The sequence below is a fragment of the Acomys minous genome (genome assembly GCF_964271855.1).
Source record: "Acomys minous genome assembly, chromosome: 19".
Classification (NCBI taxonomy): domain Eukaryota; kingdom Metazoa; phylum Chordata; class Mammalia; order Rodentia; family Muridae; genus Acomys; species Acomys minous.
In genome coordinates this window covers 52,694,899-52,716,413 of record NC_140499.1, presented here as the reverse complement: position 1 = coordinate 52,716,413, position 21,515 = coordinate 52,694,899, and the positions used below count along the sequence as shown (strand labels likewise).

The following is a 21,515-nucleotide window of genomic DNA, read 5'->3' as shown; positions in this document are numbered from 1 at the left end:
GGACGACAGCCCTCTTCTAGGCTACATGCCCAAGCATCTGTAGACTCCAACTTGGCTCCACCACATAAAGATGCCATTAGCAGCACTATGGGACCAAGCCTTTAAACACGTGGACCTCTGAGAGATAGTCAACACTTGGACATCAGCAAGCTCTTTCCAAAATTTACCTTAGCTGCTTCTTCTTTGTGCCTCCCTCAAGACATCAATTGTTAATACTGAATTTGATTTGGAGATATCCCTATGCACTGGAGAGCCTGTGTTCAAATAGCTTTCCTTTGTTTTTTTCTTACCCTCTTGGCAGTATTTGATTTTATCTAATAAGAGTTGTAACTAAAATATCTTCTATGTTTGGGTAAGTGCGTGTGCCAGACACAATATAAGTCTTTCCTATGATTCCTTTCATTTCATCCTCACAGTAATTGGACATGTTGGAAGAGATCCACTCTATAAATAAGGAAGATGAAAATGCAGAGAGATTATCTAAGTGCCCTGACAGCACAATTTAGTCAGAATCTCAGCCTCAACGATTTGGCTTATGTGCTAGCTTCTCATTACCCTAACAGACACTTTACATAATCAGCTTATTAGCAGAAAATAATTCATTTTGGGTCACAGCTTGTGAGGTTTCAGGTCATGATCAGTTTTGCCTACAGCAAGGTCAAGGTACAATGTCATGACAGGATCATATGGCCAGAAAACTGCTGTTGTATCAAAGGCCAAAGGGACTAGAGTCCCCTTCAAGACCATTCTAAGTGGCTCAAAGTTCCCACTCAGTCCCAGTTCTTTTTTTTTTTTTTTAAGATTTATTTATTTGTTATGTATACAATGCTCTGCCTGCATGTACACCTGCAGGCCAGAACAGGGCATCAAATCACATCATAGATGGTTGTGAGCCACCATATGGTTGCTGGGAATTGAACTCAGGACCTCTGGATGAACAGTCAGTGCTCTTAACCGCTGAGCCATCTCTCCAGCCCCAGTGCCAGTTCTTAAGATTCCCATCCACCTCTCAGTGATGTCATGGGCTAAGGATCAAAGCTTTACTAGCACGTGGACCTCTGAAGGATAGTTATCCAAACAAAGAAGCTTTCCATGTTCTGGTTTTGCCTAGGTGGAACAACACTGACCATGATGTTAATAAGTGTGTGATTTTGACTTCAAACAAAGCTCTTGTTGACAAAATTTTAAATTGGATAAAGCCTCTCTCCACACAATATTTAGAACATTTTTAAAGGTTTTTAAAAGGAAAGTATTTTTAAGTTTCTTCTTAGAAAAGTAGTATATGAGAAACCCGCTATACCTCCAAATTTAAAATGGCACGTGTGGTGATAAGAATAAAAATTGGTGTTTTTACCATAGTTACTAAATATAAAATACTATTCTAAGTCTGTATTTTTGCCTCATTTGATCTTCGTGACGATCTTTGAGAAAGGAATGGTTTTGGTGCCTTTAAAGTGGGGAAACTGGAGCCCTGTACTGCACACAAACTGGGAATGTCAGCTCACTTCTCCAAATGAATAGCAGCCCTTATTCCTGCAAAGCTTTCTCTGTGGCCAAAGGCTGTCATGATTACAACCCTCCACCCTTCCAAGAGACAGGAAACAGTTAAAAGTCTCATCCATGTCCCTTCTACTGGGATTGCAGCTGAGCTTGGGAATCTCCATGGGACCAGGATACTATATGGGGTCCACAGGGACTGAGGTCTGGCTGTCTGTCATCATGTGAAACCACAGAATGCCCTGAGATGTGCATGGCCATGAATCAACCTGGTCTTCTGCCACAAACACCTCTGAATGGTAACTAGCCCGTCACAGACACCTTCACACCCAGTCTTCTTTGCCTACATCCTTAGCTCTCCAGGGACCAAGGGAAACTCATCATTGCTCCTGAGCCAGCTGTGCCCTTAGAAAATGTTCGTGGTCACGTTCATCTCAGCTGCCTCAGCCTCTGTATTCATCTCCATTCTGCTGCTCCAGTGTCAAGCCAGTCTCTGCAAGAATTGTCCTGTGACTCCAGGTCGCCCTATTCCAGAATCCAGTGTGGAAAATATAACCCAGAATTAATACAGGAATAGGGGCTCTGCCAACCGTCCTGTGTCTTCTCTACTTTGTGACCAGAAAAGCCCAACGCTTCTCTTTAGCATGCTTGCAAGCTTATTATCAAATGTCAGGCTTAAGCATTTGAACATAAAATTCCAGGAATTTAACTCCTCTGTGAACCTTTGAACTTCTGCATCATCTTGTTTAGATGATAGAAGGGTGAAAGTCTAGCTCTCTAAAACAGGAAAGGGGCAGAGGTTGCAAGGAATTTAAGAGAAGAAAAACTTTAACACCACAGGGTGTTTTTCTGATGCTGCCTCAGCATTTACTAATCTATGAGAGCTAGATAAACTCTGCCTATTTTGGGCTGTGATGGTGATGATATATATATTTTTTTTTTAAATAGGATTAGAAAACAGAAGTGTATTCAAGGACTCTTAATGTTAATTTGTCCTGCCTTTAAAATTCAGAAACACTAAATATCCCATAACCTCTTAAATAAGCTTCTCATGTCACTCTCAGGAGGATAGCTGTGCTCAGCAGTGTGGGCAGGAGTCAGTTCCCACTTCAGAATACACCATCAAAGTTGGCCATTTTGTCTTTTTTAAACGTTAAAAACAGAGGAGATGTGGTGGTTTGAATAGGAATGACCCCATAGGCTCATGTGTTTGAATGCTTGGCCCATAAGGAGTGGCACTATTAGGAGGTGTGGCCTTGTTGGAGTAGGTGTGGCCTGGTTGTAGAAAGTGTGTCCCTGTGGGGGTGGGCTTTGAGGTCTCCTATGCTCAAGCTACACCCAGTGTGGCCCACAGTCTCCTTCTGCTGCCTGTCAGTCCAGATGTAGAACTCTCAGCTCCTCGTCTATCACCATGTCTGCCTGCACCATGCTCCCTGCCATGATAAGTAATGGACTAAACTTCTGAACTGTAAGCCAGCCTCAATTAAATGCTGCTCTTGGTCTTGGTGTCTCTTCACAGCAATAAAACCCTAACTAAAACAGGAAGGAAAATGACATGAGTAATGATTCTTGTGTCAATATACACTCATGCTTTGGGTATTTGTGGCTTTTGCAGGACTAAGAATTGACCCTAGAAACTAAAATGAGTGAGCACTCTCACAGAGCTATGACCTAGCTCTTTTTTTTCTTTTTAATTTTTATCTTCTGACCTGACCCCACCAATTTTACAGCCCCAGACTGGCCAGAAACTCATTCTGCAGCCTATGCAGGTCTTACACTTAGTTTCCTCTAACTTAACCCCTCCCCCATGTAGCTGGAATTATAGGCCTGCACCACCATGCCCGTCTTACAATCATGTATTTTATTTCCAAAACTAATTGGTTTTATATTTAGTAGTCTCAGAAATATAGGTAGCAGAACCCTTGGCTCCTCTAAAATTACCAGCCTGAGTTTCACTTCCAATGTGTTTTGTGTTTATCCATCAAGGTTCAGAGCCAGGCACAGTGACACCCAGCTATTGTCTCAGATACCCAAAAGACCAAAAGAGGAGGACACCTTGGACCCACGCATCTGAGGCCAGTGTAGGTAACAGAATGCTACCAACATCAAGAGAAAATATCTACAATACGTGAGGCATGCTTAGGTTATCTCCATGGGGTTTTCTTCTCAGAACACACCTTACTAGATCAGTACTTTCTGATCTAGAGGGACAGTATTTTCTGCAGCCTTAATTTGCATTAAGAGATGCCCAGGATAATGGCACACTCCTTGGCTTCTTCAAATATTTGCCTCTGGTGGCAGTAAGGCCACAGACAGAGGCATGTGCGTTCCATACAACAAACTACTGTTGCTCAGCCACACTGCATCTCCAAGCTCACGCTAGTAGTTTGGGGGCATCTCTCTTTATAAGGCTAATCACTTCACAAACAAAAGATGTTCCACAGTTTCCAGGGATGGGTGCTAAAAGGTGAAGGACTATGTAGCACTGAGAATGCTCTGGTTTGCATAAATCCAAACCTTACAAATAAACCTCTACTTGTTTAAGAACCAATACGATGTATGCTTTGTAGACGATCAGACACATCCCTCCACTCTAATGCTCTGCAGACTATCAGATGTATTCCTTCATCTTAACGAAGGAGCAGACCATTTAACATGGGATAGCACCACACCATGCTTTGTTCTAGGTTCCTCTCTGATGAGAATATAAATCTTTCAGGTTTTTTACTATTCCAAATTCAGAGTTGTGTGTTTCACAGTGGTAAAGCATGTCCCATGTCCTCAAGGTTCAGGTTTCCAGTCTCAGCACCTCTAAAGAGAAATCCAAACATCAGGGCACCCAGAAGGAGCCTCTGAAGTACGTAGAGGAAGCTTCCAAAGTACACAGGGGCCCACGTAAGCAGTGGTTTGCTACAATTTTTCAATTTTACAACAGGTGAAAGTGATATACATTTATTTTTTTAAAAAATATGTTGAGTTTTGAAATTTGCTCTTTTCACAAGCTAGTAATATGTGGTATTTCATCTTATAATATTGTGCGTATCTTGCTTTGAAGTCAACCCACACACATGCACAGTAAAATCTGGCACACTAGAATGTTCTATATGCTAACCTGTGATGTCAGTAGGTTAGATATGTTATTAAATGCTTTTAAAATATGTTTTTCATTGTGTATGTTCATTGTAGATGAAACTGTGTTGTAGAGGACATTTTCATGCCAGTATATATTGTACACTGGCATGTCTCCTCAAATCCCCAAGTTGTGTTTTTTCATCCTTGCCATACACCTCTTTCTCCCTAGACAGTTTCACTTTTATTTTCACAGCATACAGACAAGTGTGATTTCATGTATCTATATAACTTCTAGGAACCAAATGTGAAAGAAAGCCTTGATGTCTGCCTTCCTGCAGGTGGCTTAATTTGCTACTGTTATCTGCAAGTGTGTTTCTTTTCCTGCACATGGTGCACAACTTTTCTTCTCTGTGGGTTAAAAAGGTTCCAGTGTGTCCATAAACCAGATTTCCTCTTCCTTTTTTCTGTGGTTAGACATCTAGCTTGGTGCCACAACTCAGCAGTTGTGAGTAGTGCTGTAGTAAACATTGATGTACAGGCGTCTCTGTTGTGTTGGCTTGTGGGTCTTCTGCTGGATACCCTGGGGTGGTGTAACTGGGGCATATGGTAGATTTCTTGATTAGAGAGACTTGATAATGATATCCAAGGTAGCTGGACAACTTTACACCCCGCCCCCGCCCCCAGCAGAGTAGATAGGTAACTTTCTGTTCACATCCTCATCAGCATTTGTTACTTGTTTTCTTAATGATAGCCATCCGGACCAGGCGAGATGGAATATCAAAGCACTTTTGATGTGTACATTCTGATAGCTTTTGTCTTTTTTAAATTAAGTCTTAGTCTCATTTATTCCTTGTGTTGTTCTCTTTTCTCTTTCCATTTCATTAATTTCTTTCCTGATCTTTTGGTTTTTTTTCCCCTCTCATACATTACAGCCTGACGGAAGTTTCTCCTCCCTTCACTTCTCCCAGTCTCTGCCCCTAACTCCACTCTCTACCAGATCCGTTTCTCCTCTGTTTCATAAATAAATGAAAGAGAAGACTTCCCAGGGATATCAACCAAGCATGGCATAATAAGACTGGGGGGGGGGGGAGAGTCAGAGACACCCCCACCCATTTCCACTGTTGAGAGTCCCACAAGAACACCAAGCTTTACAACTATAACATATACGTAGAGAACCTAGCTCAGACCCATACAGGGTCCATGTCTGTTATTTCAGTCTCTTTGAGCCCCTGTGAGCCCTGCTTAGCTGATTTTGTGGGCCATGTTCCCAGGTTGTCCTTGACCCTCTCTGGCTCCTACAATCCTTCCTTCCTTTCTCGATGAGGTTCGCCTGGATCTCCCTAGCATTCGGCTGTGGGTCTCTGCATCTGCTCCCATCAGTTGCTGGATAATGCTTCTCTCTGATGGCAATTTGGCTGGGCAGAGATCTATGAGTATCACAGAATATCATTAGGACTCATTTAATTGACTTTTTTCTATTCTTTTTCCTTCTTTCTTTTTTTTTTCCAGTTAATTATTTCTCTTCATTCAGTGATCTAAGGGTTGTCTTCCTCTTCTTTTACAAAAGCCCTTTAGTGCATTTTTATTTTAGAACCACCTGACTTTTTAAAAATATTTATACATATGTATGTATATATGTCTATGTGTCACCTGTGTGCAGATGTTTGCAGAGGCCAGAGAGGGACAGATGCCCTGAACCTGTAGTTATTAGTGCTATGAGCCACCAGCATAAATAGTGGAAATTGAACTCAGGTCCTCTGTAAGATAGCAAGTCAAAAAGAATACAAGAAATTCTTTCAAAATTTCTTATTTTGCGTCCTATTATATGATCTATTTCAGAGAAAATTTCATGGATTGCTGAGAAGAATGTGTATTCTGTAGGTTTTTGTTGTTGATGATGACAGAATGTTCTATAGATATCTGTAGATCCATTTGATCTATAATGTCATTTGACTGAGCTGTTTCTCTTTGCTTTTTGTCAGGATGATTTATTTGTTGTTGCTGTTGTTTTTGAGACAGGATTTCTCTGTGTAACAGTCCTGGCTGTCCTGGAACTCTCTTTGTAGACTAGGCTGGCCTTGAACTCACAAAGATCCACCAGCCTCCACCTCTCCCAAGTGCTGGGATTAGAGATGTGTGCCACCATGTCCAGCGTAGGTGATTCATTTACTAGTGAGGACCAGGTATTGATGTAGCACATGGTTGCTGCATTGGTGTTAGCTGCATCTTTCTATCTAGAAGTACTTACTCTGATGAAGTCGGGAGCACCCAGGTTCATTGAATATGTGCTTAAATGTATGTCATCTTGACGGTTTATCACCTTAGCAAAAGACTTTCTTTCTCTCTTCTGACTGATTCTGAAGTCTGTTTTCTCAGATACTACAATATCCGCACCTTTTTATTTCCTTGTTCCAATTGCTGGGAATACCTGTTTCCATCTTTCCCTCTAAAGTTGCATCCCTCTTTGTTGGTGAGGTTCGTTGCTTAGAGGGAACAAAAAAATCCTGTTTGTTAATCTAATCTCTTAACCTGTGTTTTTAATGCCATATTAAGACCATTAACATTCAGAGTTATTACTGAGAGATGTTTGCTATGTGCTATTTTGTTAGTTTTGTAGTGTTTGGTGTTTTTCAAGTCCTCCTTTGCCCAACTACCATTCTAACATGTTTCATTCTTTCCTGTAGCCTCATGGATGTGTTTGTCTTTTTCTCCTCAGGCTTATTGGCCAACATTTCTTTTGTCTTCCATTGTGATAGCTAGTTTGTCTGGGTATAGAAGTCTAGGTTGGGTGTTGTCTTTTAGGGCTTGAAATGAAATCATTCAAAGCCCTCCTTAACTTTAACAGCTTTGCTTTGCTTTGCTTGGATTTGTTTTGTTTCAGAAATCTACTGCCTGTCTTTATACGTGGCTCTGTGTTTCTCTCAAGCTTCAACATATTTTCTTTATTCTGGACATTTAGTCCATTAACTAATATGGTGTGGAGAAATTCTTTTGTGGTCTTGTTTCGCTGGTGTTCTAAATGCCTATTGCATCTGGATTGTCACTTTTTCCTTAGATTTGGGGTAATTTCCACTGTGGCTTTATTGCAAATGTTTTCTGTGCCTTTCGCAACAAATTTTTATCCTTCTCCTAATGCCCATGATTCTTAGATATGCTCTTTTCATACTGTTCTAAGGAATGAATCCCCCAGAACTGGGTTTACAGGTGGTTGTAAGCCACTTGACTAGAAGTCAAGCTCGGAGCCTGTGGAAGAACGGCACACACTCTTAACCACTGAGCCATCTCTCCGGGGCTGGTGAGGGTTTTCTATTGAGTTTGCCCACTTGGCTCACTGAATTTTTCATTTCCAATATTTCAGTTTAGTTTTTCTATCTCTTGATTGAATTTTACTTTCATGTCTTACACTGACTTCCCTTTGTCATTCAAGTGTTTGTATTCTCTTGGAATTCACTCAAGAGTTTGTGTCCTCTTTAATTTCTTTGTATGACTCATACCCATTCTTTTTAATTCTTTGGGATTCTGTCGAATTCACCGTTGGTGGTGGAGCTTAGCATTTTCATGCTTTTTATTGCATTTAGACTTATTGAAACAGTTAGGTCATTGATTGTTTTGTTTTGTTAAGCCACCCTTCTTTCAGTAGAAGCATTTGAAAATTCCAAGAAGTACTAGGTTGTAGTAACACTGAGATGTCATTTTCTCTACAGGACTGTTATGTAGGACATCAGGTTTACTTCCATTCCTGGCTTGTGAAAAGAATTCTATCTTCAAAAACAACTGCTATCAAAGAATTGGCCCAGTTTGAAAACACAGTAATATCAAATAGTTCCCTGAGCACTTGACCTAAAAGTCACCCAGGATACAGAAAATGCAAGTTTCTGGGCCCTGCACTAACAAAATAGATGAGAACTATAACAAAAGAGTCTGTTTTTTTTTTCTTTTGGTTTTTCAAGACAGGGTTTATTTCTGTAGCCTTGACTAACCTAGACTCACGTTGTAGATCAGACTGGTCTCGAATTCACAGCAATCCAGCTTCCTCTGTCTCCCAAGAACTGGGATTAAAAGCATGCACCACCACGTCTGGCTGAGTCTATGTTCTTGGTAAGCGCCTTAATTTCCAACTTCTACTCGTGCAGAGGAGATGGCATTTTCTTTCACTGGTATATCTTTAAGTACTCAATCATTCAGTGAGTATTTATTTCCCAAACTCCTTTTTCAATGTAAAATACTCTGTAGATTACCCTAGATCACCTCAAAAAAAAAAAAAAAGGAAAGAATTAAGTTCCTTCAATAGTTACTAACGTATGAAAAACTCTGTGTCCTTAAAATATCAAGCATACATGAAATAAAATATAGAAACACACAATACTAAAAATCTGTTCTCTTAAAAATGCTAACTCCAACTCTGCAATTCTGGCCACATGTCTTGTGTTCTGTGTGTCTGCCTTCTGCTGGGTGGAAGTAAAGGCTAGGCAGGATAAAATGTCTTGCCAAACAGAAAGAAGGTAAAAACTAATTACCAAGAGGCTTCTTTATGCAGAGAGTTTTCTATCTAAAAAGAAATGACTACAAAATGCATGTTCTAACCCCAAGAAGAATAAGCGGGTTTTACTCTTTCTGCTAGCCGAAAATTCCTTGCAGCCGGCCTGACTTTACTTTGTTTTCACCTTTTTCTGATTTTCCACCGGTGTGTGTGTGTGTGTGTGTAGGGAGAGGAAAGAGAAAGAGAGAAAAGAAGTAAGAATTGAAATTTTAAAAAGTAAACAAGTAGCATTCCAACCTCACAGTGTCCACTCAGTGTGTCAAGGCCACTGTCCCAGACATAGCAGTTGGTTAAAAGCTACAACTGTTTATCATGAGCAGCAGCTCAGCTATAGCAGGCAGCCACCGGAAATGACAGAAAGCAGTTCAAAGTGAAGAGCAGGAGTGAGGGATCCGCTCCATAATGGCTCATGCTGTCCAGCGATGTCACCTTTGAGAAGTCACCAACATGACCATCATTCACGCTGAAGGGAACCCGTGAAATGAACACAGACGCCACTGACACCATGGGAAACTACTGTACCTCGGTGACTCGCGTGCTGCGTGAGCGGCGCATCAACATCCAGTTCTCCCAGCACTGCTCGGGCTGCAGGCTTTCCATCTCTAGCATCCACAGACCCGACTCCTTCCCCGCCACCCCCCCACCCCTGCCTGTACTATTCATGGTAACCATGACAGTAATGGGAGCCATTGCCATCCCTGCCCCAGCGGCCAGCTCTACACTCAGCCCGCGCCCTGACAAAGGGTCCTGGGACCCTGAAGTTCCATAAAGAAGTATGCCGAGAGTATATAAATATTTATTTTTTTTTTTAACACTGATTATGAGGCAGAGACAACACGCAGTGGGTTTTATGGTGACACATACATTTCTGCGACAGTTGCTACAGGGTCAATATTGTCTGTGATAGTACCCTTGCCCACAACAGTCCACGTGGTCCTAGATGGCGTCCCAGGGAAAACCCCACTAGAGCCATTTTATAACAGAAAAGAAAGAGGAGCGGGCAGGCAACAACCAACCTTAAGTAACTACACCATTTGCACTTCTTTGACAAAACTGCTGCCAGCAGGCTTTCACACTTTCAGCACCATTTAAGAGTCCAAAGTCGCCTGCTGCTAGAGCTGCTGCCCTAGGTGTGAACTTCCATAAAGTCACAAATGAGTCTAATAGTCAGTGGCCCAGAATACCTGCCCCAGTCTCATCACAGAAGAGTAGAGCATATCAAGAAAAGGTCAACACCACAACAGAGCAATCAAAAGAGCAAGAGCTAGACTAGAGGCCAAAGGGGGGAGGGGGACACAAAATCATACCTCCGTAGCTCTTTTTTTTTTTTTAATTATTATGTATGAGCTCTTGATGGAGCGATCTGGGCTCCAAAGCCTAGACTGAGCGGCCCCTTTTCTCCAGCTACTGCCTCAGTACAGCTTTATTCCTTATAAGCAGCTTTCCTGTCTTCTCTTCCTGGCACTGGAACTATAAAACCTTCCACCATACTCAGTTTTATTTGGTTTAGTTTTTTTTTTTTTTTAATGTGAATTCTGGGGACTAAACCAGGTCCTCATGTTTGTCCAGCATGCACTTTACCAGTCGGGACACCTCCCCAGCGTGCTGCTTCGTGTCTTAAATACAATCCGCATGGCCCTTAGTTAGTTTTCTAATATTGTGAAGAGACATCATGACTAACTCTTATCAAAGAAAGCATTTAACTGGGGGCTGGCTTACAGAGCCGGAGAATTAGCCTATGATCATCACGGCCCACTCGCACGGCACTGAGCACTTTACATCATGACCTGCAGGCAGCAGCAGCAAAGAGAGATGCTGGAGCAGTTTCACCTAATGTGGGTGGTTTAGGGAAACAGAAAAGCAATGCGGAGAATGAATGGCGTACCACATCTCAGCACATACGACCACCGCTGCCTGAAGTGTGGTCAAGTAAGACTTGCAGGAAGCTACTACAGTGCTTGACAAACATGGAGATCAGGGGCCACCCGAGGCCTCCCACTGGGGACAGAAATGCACAGCTGTAGGAAGTCCTTGGTGATAATTACCAAATCACCTTTGAGATTCACTGGCTTATTTTAAGAGGAACTATTTAAGCCAAGATAGCAAAATATATCTGCTTGGTTCTCTCTCTCTCTCTCTCTCTCTCTCTCTCTCTCTCTCTCTCTCTCTCTCTCTTTTTTTTTTTTAACTTTCTTGCGATTGGCTTTTTCTTTTCAGAAGACAATAATGGATGGTCTCTACAATTCGACAAACATTTTGCTGATAACTACAAACTGGACTTCACGGATCCAATCAAGGCAGCAGCTTCCTCCAGATGCTGTAAGGTTTTTTTTGTTTTGTTTTGTTTTGTTTTGTTTTGTTTTGGGGGGTTTTTTTGAAAGTCAGGTATAGTTTTCTAGTTGTAAACATTTTAAGAAAGGAAGTCTTAATTTGGGGCTGTTTTTGAGTGTACCAGGAATCAATCAAATCAGGTATTGCAAACAAAATCCATCTCGGTGGTCAGGGTCTATTTTATGTAATGTCCTTCCTACCATCACAGACAATTTTTTTTCTTTTCTTTTTTTTTTTTTTAATTTTAATTTTATTTTTTATTTTTCTTTTCGGCAGTTGAAGGATGTTACAACAGTGGAGGGTGGATATGGAGGGACCAGGAAATGAGTGGGATTCTGGGTACACGATGTAAAATTCCCAAAGAATCAATTTTTTAAAATTATGTTTAAACAAAAAAAAAAATGGAAAGGAAAGGAAAAACTCTGCAGCAAAGGGAAGTGAGGCAACAGAGGAGCAGAGTAGCTGCTCAGGTCCCAGTGTCTATAAGTGACCAAGCTCCTGGAGTTGGGGCCACGGTGCTTTGAAAGCCTTGTTCACTTGGCGCTGGCTAGTGCAGTCCCTACCGCAGACTTACAGATACTGCACAGGGTGCGGACAGGAGAAAGCCTGGGAAGTGGCTTCATCGTGACTTATGTCGGAATGCTTACTACAATAATTGCTTCTAAGTAAATTCTGTCCAGTTAATAAAGTCTGCAAATACACATATGTGCTTTGGACCTGTGGCTTTCAGAACTAGACTCATAAACCAGAGCCTGGGGAGGGGAGACTCTTGCTGTACTATTTTCCTGTTAGTTTTACCACACATTTAAAGTCTGGCTTTTCAAATTGATAATATTTTTTTGTCTTCACTATTCAAGTGAGATTTTAAAACTACCAGCAATTCTCCAATGTAAAGGTATGCACATCCTTCCCACGAGTCTTACAGCTGCCCAGCGGCCTGTGTCAGCATCATACCTGCCTCTCAAGGGAGGTGGATCAAATAATTTGATCATCAGAAAGCTAAAGGTTCATCTGGCTGTGTAGCTCTGTGGTAGAGCACTTGCCTGGCAGGTATGAGGCTCTGGGTTCAACTCCTAATATTGCTGAAAGGAAGAAGCTAAACTTAAAAGGCATGGCATTGTTATAAACATAATACAAAAACACAAACTAAATGCATTATCTTGAAATGTAATTTCACTTTGTGCTTTATATATTCATTTTCACTTCTTACATTTTAATTGAATTTTAACCTCGTCCTACTCAAAAAAAATATGAATTGAGTCTTGTACTTTATCATATTTCAAAAGTATTTTATCAATTTAAAGTTAAAGTATAGTTGTTAGTAGAATTAAAGCATTAACGCATTAACAAGTTATAAAAGGCAAGAGTTAAATGGCAAATGAAAAGGTAATAGCAGAAAAACTTCAATGAGAAAATGCTCAGTTTGGGGCGGAGTGGTTAATAGTCCCCACCTGCACAAAAAGCCAGATGGTCTAGTGACCAGTGGCTCTGACATCCAAGGCCATCCTGGGCCACACGGTGAGAGCCTGTCTCCAAACACACAGGAAGCACTGGAAAGGAAGAGGGGACCTGACCGAGAGAAGGAAGGAAACCAGATGAAAGAGGGAGAGAGAGGGAAGAGGAAGGCAGCAAGCTCTCACTGAAGAGAATTCAGAAGGTGCTGCACCTAGAGCTCAGATCAGGTCGAGGAGAGAAAGGCCAGCTTACACAACTCATACTGCAGTTTGTAAAGCAAAAACAAATAATGGGGGAAACAGAGCGCCAGCAAAGGAACCCTGTTGTGCCTCCTCTGTCCCTGCGGAAGAGATTTGACACCAGCGGAGTTACTCAAGACGCATGGCACCACATAATAACTGATGGCTCAGCAGCACAGCAGTTATTTTATCAATGCTTAGAAGACATGAAAAGCTGAATTTTTAATTAGATTTCCTTAGAGAGAATGGGCATTAAAATTGCTAAATTAAACATCATCTTCAAGAACTTCGTGAAATAACAGTGCAGGATAAAAATCTTGGGATGAAACTTAAATTAAGGTTCCTATTGTATCCTATTTTTCTCATGACAGATTCTTGTTGGAAATTAACCTGAAAACAAATTTTTTTAAAAAAAAGAATACTTGAAAGAATGTGAGCAATTCACATTTTAAAGTCACATCTTCAGAGAAATGTCATAGAAAGTGTCATGTGTAGGATATCCAATCCATAATCAAAGCTTAACTTTGAAGGATTTGGAGAGAAATTGTTTGCTCACTGGCTACACGCATTAACCTGCTAATGCAGCAATCTTTTCTCTTTAACCCAGTTTGAAACTCTTACATGAACAATTTTTAATATAATTTTAAATGAGCAGGGTGGCTTTGAGCCCACAATCCTCTGCCTCTTCCTCCCAAATGCTGGATCAACCACAAGTGTGTGTCACCATGTTAAGCAGAACAGGCACAACTTGGGGGCATGACAGAATTCAAGAGTTTTTCAAAAGATATTTTTAAAATATTGGTTTGTTTGTTTTGTTTTGTCACACTTAGCGTGAATAATGCCCAAAACTTCACTTTTGTGCGCATTCTAATTTCACTAATATTGGGTGCTAGGAAGATGACAAATGAGATGTATGCTTTCAGCCACCTTGTGGGGCTGGGACATCTTAGGCATGTGATCCAACATACCTAAACTCCACTGGAGACCCGCAGGTCACATAGCTGAGCAGTCTAACGGCACTTGTGTTCTGTGTAACTAATACAGCGTGCTTTCTGCTTGCTTCGTAATGGACACTGCCAAACAGTGAGTGTTTCCCCTCAGCATTGATCTATTCCTGGTGCTGAGAACTACACAGAGGCTGCAGCTCTAAGAACTAACTGCCCCAGGGCACAGGGGGAAACCCCATCTACGTGTTGTCGGCCAGCTTCTTCAAAGGAACTAAAAACGCAAAGCTTTACACATATTTGCCTAGTTTAAAAACAAAAAAATAGCAGCCGGGCGTGGTGGGCACATGCCTTTAATCCCAGCACTTGGGAAGCAGAGGCAGGTAGATCATTGTGAGTTCGAGGCCAGCCTGGTCTACAAAGTGAGTCCAGAACAGCCAGGGCTGCATAGAGAAACCCTGTCTTGGGGGAAAAAAAAATAGCTCATTTAAAACTCTTCAGGACAAGCTGAAGCTGCTGCAAGGATTCTGTGCCCTAAAGTCTCCATCCAGATTTCACAGGGAAACTTTCAAAAGAATGAAACCTTGTCATTCGTATGTCTCCTTTTTTGCTTGCTTCTGCTTGACATCTTCAACCAAAGGCTTTATTTATTATATTTAATACTTATTCTGAAACAGATACTTTCAAATAACATTAAGCACCCTCCCACCTTTCCTCCTCCACACACACACATACATACACACACACACACACACATACACACACACACACACACACACACACGCACGCACGCACGCACGCACGCACGCACATGCAGGCATGTAAGCATGCACACACCCACTTCTCCCTTTGGTAAAAGAAGCAGAAGACCTCATTTGTTTCGCAACAAATAAAGGTCAATCCCTTATTTAAAACAAAAAACAAACAAATAAACAAAAACAAACAGCAATGGACTGAGCTCGGGCTCCGGCTTAGCTCATAAGCCCATCCCACTACTCGACTCCTTCATTCATTTATTTATCGCCTACGTCTAGAGAAAACTTAAATAGTGGTGAGGAATTTTGTTCAGGAAACTCCCTTCTTTTGCCAACCCCAGGCCAGTCAATATTCCATTATCTTAACGAAGATCTGAGATGAGGGTTGGAAGACTTCTCAGCGGTTATGAGCACTTGCTGCTCTTGTAGAGGACTGGAGTTTGGTCCACTGGCCCGCCTCAGCAGAAGCTCACAACCATCTACAAGGAATTTGATGCCCTCTAGGGCACCCATGGACACACACACACACACACACACACACACACTGGCACGGGAGCACACATACATATGTACACATGCACACGCACAGACAAAGGAAAAATAAGTCTTTTGTTTAAAAAAAGGGGGGGGGTATAGGGATAGGTTCCTCAATGTGTATATTTCCTAAATTAATGCTAGGCTGGCCTGGTCTTAAAGTGAAATTCAGCACAAACTGTGGAACCTTAATTTAAAGCACTCCCCCCAAGTGCTTGGGTAAAGCATGATGTACTTTTCCTAACAGGCAATATTCTAACAGCTTTGCATTTCTCTCTCTTCCGCCTCTTTTGCCTGGCCCCTCACTTCGTCCATTTCCGCTGCCTCTCTGTTCAGTGATTGGCTCTGTGCCCAGGCATTGTTCTTGCCAAGATGGAGAACTTCACTGTGATGAAGCCAATTTACGAGCTGTCCCGACAGTGTCTTCCAATGTGACTCTAATGTAAGTAGCAAAGACTGGCTGGTCCTTACAGCTGGCAAGTACTGCAGTGGAACCGCCCAGACCGACTCCAGGTCCTTACTAAGAATACACTTTTGCTCAAAGACAGTTTCATCCCTAGATCCATTATAATGACTTTTTCACACATAGTTTTAAATATTAGTCCTCACCTTAAATTACTCCATAAACAATTCTGTGAAGTGTTGACTACCCACCATATTTTATCTAAGCAAAAGACGCCATCCATTTCAACTGCTACTGGGGGGGAAAAAAAGGACTAAATAAATACTACCCAAATTTTTCTCATTACACAGAGTTTTTTATTTGATGCTTATTGCAAGAGCTGTTTTCGAGTTTGTTACACATAAAAGAAGTTTTCTTGTGCTCTGGTGTACAAACAAAGAGAAACAAGTAAAATAAATTGGATAAAACATTCCCAGAACTTCACGTTTAAATTAGCTTCTAAATTACGTTTTGACGCAGACATGTTGCTGTTGTGGTCTTTTCCCGCGCAGTTCAGACTTACACGGACAGGAAAGCAAAGGGGTCTTATAAAAGGTGCCCTGCTGGGCTTAGTGTCTGTGGTGCTACTTTTCCAGCCATGGTCATTCGACTCCGCCACACTTCGGCAGCACGCAAACACAGATTTTGGCTCAGACTTTTTCAAAAGAACTCAGTGAAGGAGAAGCTTCAGGGTATTTGTAGGGAGTTGATTGGGTTTGGGGCTTTGTTTGTGTGAGTTTGTGTGTTTTAATATCTTGTGACTCTGGCTCTGTGGTTCACTCCGACACAGTTAGAGTAAGCCTTGAGTATACAGGTGTTGGCACGTCTTGCCTCTCTCAAACAACCTACATGACAACGCAGATGCTTGGCACACAGGTAAAGGAGCTGCAGCAGAGTCCCACCCAGTTCACAGAGCCTGGGTGTTGCTCAGGGGAGCTCAGTCTGGGGACGGAGATGCTGGGGAAGTGATCCACTGGAAGTGACTCTTCCTGGGTGAAGAGGAGGCATCCCTATTGCTCTCCCTTTCTCGCCTCCCACAGATCATCATAGGAATTATTCCTGCAAGAGAAAAAGTAACAAGTCCCCCCCACACAAAGGAACTGAGGGAAACCCTAGGAACAGTTTCTATGATTTAATTTCTAACTCAAGAGAGAAATCATGGTCACCCCCACTACTCATATTGAGTTACGGGAAATTCAAATTGAAGTCTGATGCAGCCAACCTCATTTTTTTTTTCATTTTCCCACAAGTAATATTGGGATTCACTTGCCAACAATCCAACTAATCTTTGTGAAAGAAAGGAACAGAGAAGGAATGTGAGAGGGATAGAGGTTGGGGGAAACAGGGTAAATAATGTAGATAAATTATAATTCAATTGAAAAAGAAATGTTCTGACCACACATGAATAGCATATACACATAAATAGATATTTATCAGCCAACTTTAACCCAGGAAGGAAAGGAAGGAGGGAGGGAGGCAGGAAGGGACAGAGGGAGGGAAGGAAGGAGAATTAAAAACTAAACTAACATCATATACTACAAAAAGACAAGTGAAGGACACATGTAAAGTGACTTCAGGGCACCCACCCTGTGTTACAGACTGATGGAAGAGCAAGGAGGCTGGGTCCCAGCAAGTGGCCAGTACTGAGACTCCAATGTGAGATTTGTTATTTCTATTTAACAGTAACAGGTCACCACAGCTGGAAATTCAACAGGCATTTGTAGATGTCGGTATAATGCTCTACAGTTTAAATCTACAACATTTGGCTATTTTTTAGAAAGAAAGAAAGAAAGAAAGAAAGAAAGAAAGAAAGAAAGAAAGAAAGGAAAAGAAAAGAAAAAAGAAAGAGTTATTAGACTTGGTATGTTAATCCAGTAATAGTGCACTTGCTTAACATGCATGTGGCCCTGAATTCATGATCAGGACTGTAAATACACACACACACACACACACACACACACATGTGCACACACATGCACACACACACACACATGTGGGCACACTGCAGCTCTGAGTGTATATATTCTAACAGATATAGCTCTCCAGCCCTGTCTTGTACTTTTGACTAAACTGCTTGTGTCCAGTTGTCCATATGAACTCTTCTCTAAAGATCTCTGGCTCAACCTTGTTCCAGTCTGTTTGTCCCATTGCAGGAGGACGGGGGAGCTGTAGGCTTTAGTATAAATGCCTTACAAGACAAAATACAAGACAAAAAAGTTTCATTACTGAGTTCTTCCAGATTTTGAGTTGCAACTGTTATAGGGAAATGTCAGGAATGGCCAAAGTCATACGTAAGTCAAGTATCAAAGATGCTAATTCATCCAGTGAGTGTTTATTGAAGTCAAAACTTTTTGAAAATGTCCCACATAAATGCTAAAGAATGAGATAGGCAAACCCAGAGCTATAAATATTTATACATTGTTCTAGCTCAATAAAGGTTAACTTTGTTCGAGACCTGACTTTTAGATCTTCAAGCTTAAAGCACTAAAAAGCAGAGCTCTGGCTTGAGTTTCGCTCTCTGTGACACACACTCACTATGGATGAGGGCTTTGTCAAGAACCAAACAGGACATCAAAAGTTAAGATATAAAGAGATCTTACATGATAGAAATTATTTGGGCTTTTCCTAATCAATGAAAATAGTATCTAACTCTCTTAATTTGTATCATTTAGGAAGAGTTTGTCTAAGAGCCCTAGGCAAGCATTAGTAAGTCTCCAGCTGTACAAGAGACATTTCTTGCTAGGTCTTAAAGGAGCCTGCCTGCCCAGATGGTAACCCACTCTACTCAACGGTGGTTTACCCTGCTCTAGGAGTTCTCTCAGAATCTCACTTGTCCTCTTTTTAAGGCTATTAAGTGTGCTTCCTTGCACAGTCTTTGGAGTCCTAACACCCGCCCCTCTCTTTAAGTCCATCCATGTATCATTTATGCTGTAGTCGTTAAATTAAATTTTTTTTGCATTTTTCTTCTTCTTTTTCCTTTTTAATTTGTTTACTTTACATTCTGATTGTAGCCTCCCAGTCCCACTCTCCCTCCTAAGCCCCCCTCTCCCCTCCCCGGTCCTCAGAAAAGGGGATCCCTCCCCTAACATCTGACTAACCTTCTCTTATGAAAAGAGAAAATGTCATCATTTCCACATTTCTTTAGCTCTCCCCCAAAATTCTCAACACACTGAAATAATCCCTAAATAATCACTTTAAAGTGAATATGTATATAAACAAAATTTTAAAAAGGACAACAAGTTGCCTTCTTATCCCTGGGGTGATAATTCTGAGAGAATCCTCTAGGCCAGAGATATTATTAGCCATCCAAAAAGAATGTGAAATTTAGGGGAGAGATATTGCTTTTCTTTAAAAAGCACATGGTGGGAGTTTCATAGGCATTTACTGAGAAAATGAATTAACAGATGGATGAATGGAGGCACACTCTTTTAAGAGCCCACCAAACTTTCACCTAGGCCATTAAACCGAATTCAAATACTTAACAATTTATCTTTCCACACTATAAACACCAGAATACTGTAAGGCAAAGTTTGGTTTGGAAGCTAAGTCTCAGCATTGGTGGGGCAGGGGAGTCTCAGAAAACTAGGATAAAGAAGAAAGAAGGTTTGCTGATGATGGCTCAGCCACCAAGAGGGACCTGGAAAAGGCGTGACTAGTCAGGCTTTCTGAGTCATTCATTTAACCTGCATCACTAAGCCAGCCTATAGTGCATCCAGCTCAGGATCCAGCTCGGGATCGTCAGTGTTATAATTAGAAGTAAGACAGTAAGTGAAAAGGCGCTCAGCAAGACCGAACTATGTGTGTGTTTCAGGTCCCTGCAGTGGAACTTCATAAGAATGCTCCCTCCCAACGGCTTCAGGAAGTACCATGCACTCCAAAAGCTGTAAGGAAAACTTTAACTCTGGGCTTTCCATGAGCCTTCAGTCTTGTGTGCATGTTTCTTGTTCCTTCTGTGGAGAACAGCATCGTACCACAAATTAAGTCTAATAATCCCACCTGGAGAAATTATGTATCTCTTAGCTCAAGGCTTGCAGGTAAAATGTCTAAGTATTTCTAGGAGACATTCTATTTTAAAAAATATCTCAAATAACTATCCCTAAGCAAACTGAAACATGTGTGCCGTGGGTCCTCCGCCATGGTCCATAGAAAACAAATAGGTATTTCTGCCTCTTCCTGTCATGCATCAGCTCAATGCGCATCTCAGAAAAAGATGTGCCAAGCTTGGGGCCAGCAAGATGGCTCTGTGTATATTCGTCATATCAGCCAGGGTTCTCTGGAGTAATAGGGTTATTTATTAGAATGCATTAAAATGAATTTATTAGAATTAAATTTACTAGAATAGAACTACCCAGCACAGGTACCAAGCCTGCTGATCGGAACACGACCCCTGGAAGGAGAGATCTGACCCCCAAAGGTCATCCTTTGGTCCCTACATATACTGTAGGGGTGTGTATACACACTCACAAATACATAAGTGCAAAAGAAAAAAGAAAGAAAGAAAGGAAGAAGAAGAAGAAGAAATAAGAACTCTAGAAATGAGCGAGTTAAGTAGTGTTCTTTCAGAAGACCAGAGTTCAGATCCCAACCCAAGTTAGCCACTCACAACTGTCTGTAACTCTAGCTCCAGGGGATCCAACACCTCTGGCCCTCAGGGGAACCCAGTCGCATGCACATATAAACACAAACACATACACACAATTTAAAATAAAACCAATCCTTTAAAAAATTAAAGATGTGGTGACCTTCGGCAAGATCCACTCTTACTATTAAATAGTGGGCTGGGGATGTAGCTCTAAGGTAGAACACTTGCTCAGTATGTGCAAAACACTGGCTTTAACTCTCAGCACCACAGGGTTTGTTTGTTTGTTTTTAAGGTTTAAATTGTGAAGAATTTGTCTTAGTCAATATGCTATCGCTGTGAAGAGACACCATGATCCTTATAAAGGAAAGCATTTAACTGAGGCTGGCTTACAGTTCCGAGGTTTAGTCCACTATTGTCATCGTGGGAAGCATGGTGTCGTGTCGTGCAGGCAGACATGGTAGGAGAAGGAGCTGAGAATTCTAGATCCAGATCCACAGGTAACAGAAAGAGAGAGCCACTGGGCCTGGCTGAAGAGTTTCACAACCCAAAGCCCACTCCCAATGACACACTTCCTCCAACAAGGCCACAGCTCCTGGTCCCTGTCAAGTAGCACCAATCCCTAATGACCAACCACTCAAATAGATGAGCCATTGGGGGCCGTCCCTATTCATACCAACACCAAATTTTTCTATAGGTTAGCAAGTTCAGTTCATTAAACTCACACTTGGCCTTGATCAGCATTGGGTGTGCTTGTTGCTCTTCAGGTGTGCCTCATGAATGTATTCTCGAAATCCACAATATCAAGATGATCTCTATATGATTTATATCAACTTTATGACTAAGTCGTAAATAATTATTGAGTCACCGGGCTTAGATCCTCTGCCCCTGAAGCGTACTACCAAGAAAACATCTTGGAGCTTCTCACTTCCTTTTCATGGATGCCTTGATTTCATTTTGACATATTAATGCAGATATATATTTTCTTAAGATAACAGATGAAATTAGTATAAACGTGTTCCAGTCACCAACATATCCCAAGAACCAAGAGTGGCAAGCTGGACCTGAGGAAGGGTGAAGCAGGTGCTGAGGCAGAGAGGGGTGACATTTTCTTACTCTGTCCATCC

The 21,515-nt window shown here is 41.6% G+C and overlaps 1 protein-coding gene across 5 annotated transcripts in view; it reads left to right on the top strand.

Moving 5' to 3' along the window:
* Positions 1-21,515, top strand: part of RXFP1 (relaxin family peptide receptor 1) — a 128,710-nt gene that overhangs the window by 65,634 nt on the left and 41,561 nt on the right. For 4 of the 5 annotated variants that reach the window (XM_084769686.1, XM_084769685.1, XM_084769687.1 and 1 more), the window contains exons 4-6: positions 11,327-11,428; positions 15,704-15,809; positions 19,621-19,692. In XM_084769686.1, coding sequence (XP_084625812.1) covers positions 11,327-11,428; positions 15,704-15,809; positions 19,621-19,692 — 280 coding nt within the window. The remainder of the gene's footprint in view (positions 1-11,326; positions 11,429-15,703; positions 15,810-19,620; positions 19,693-21,515) is intronic. The other variant, XM_084769684.1, reaches the window with a different exon arrangement.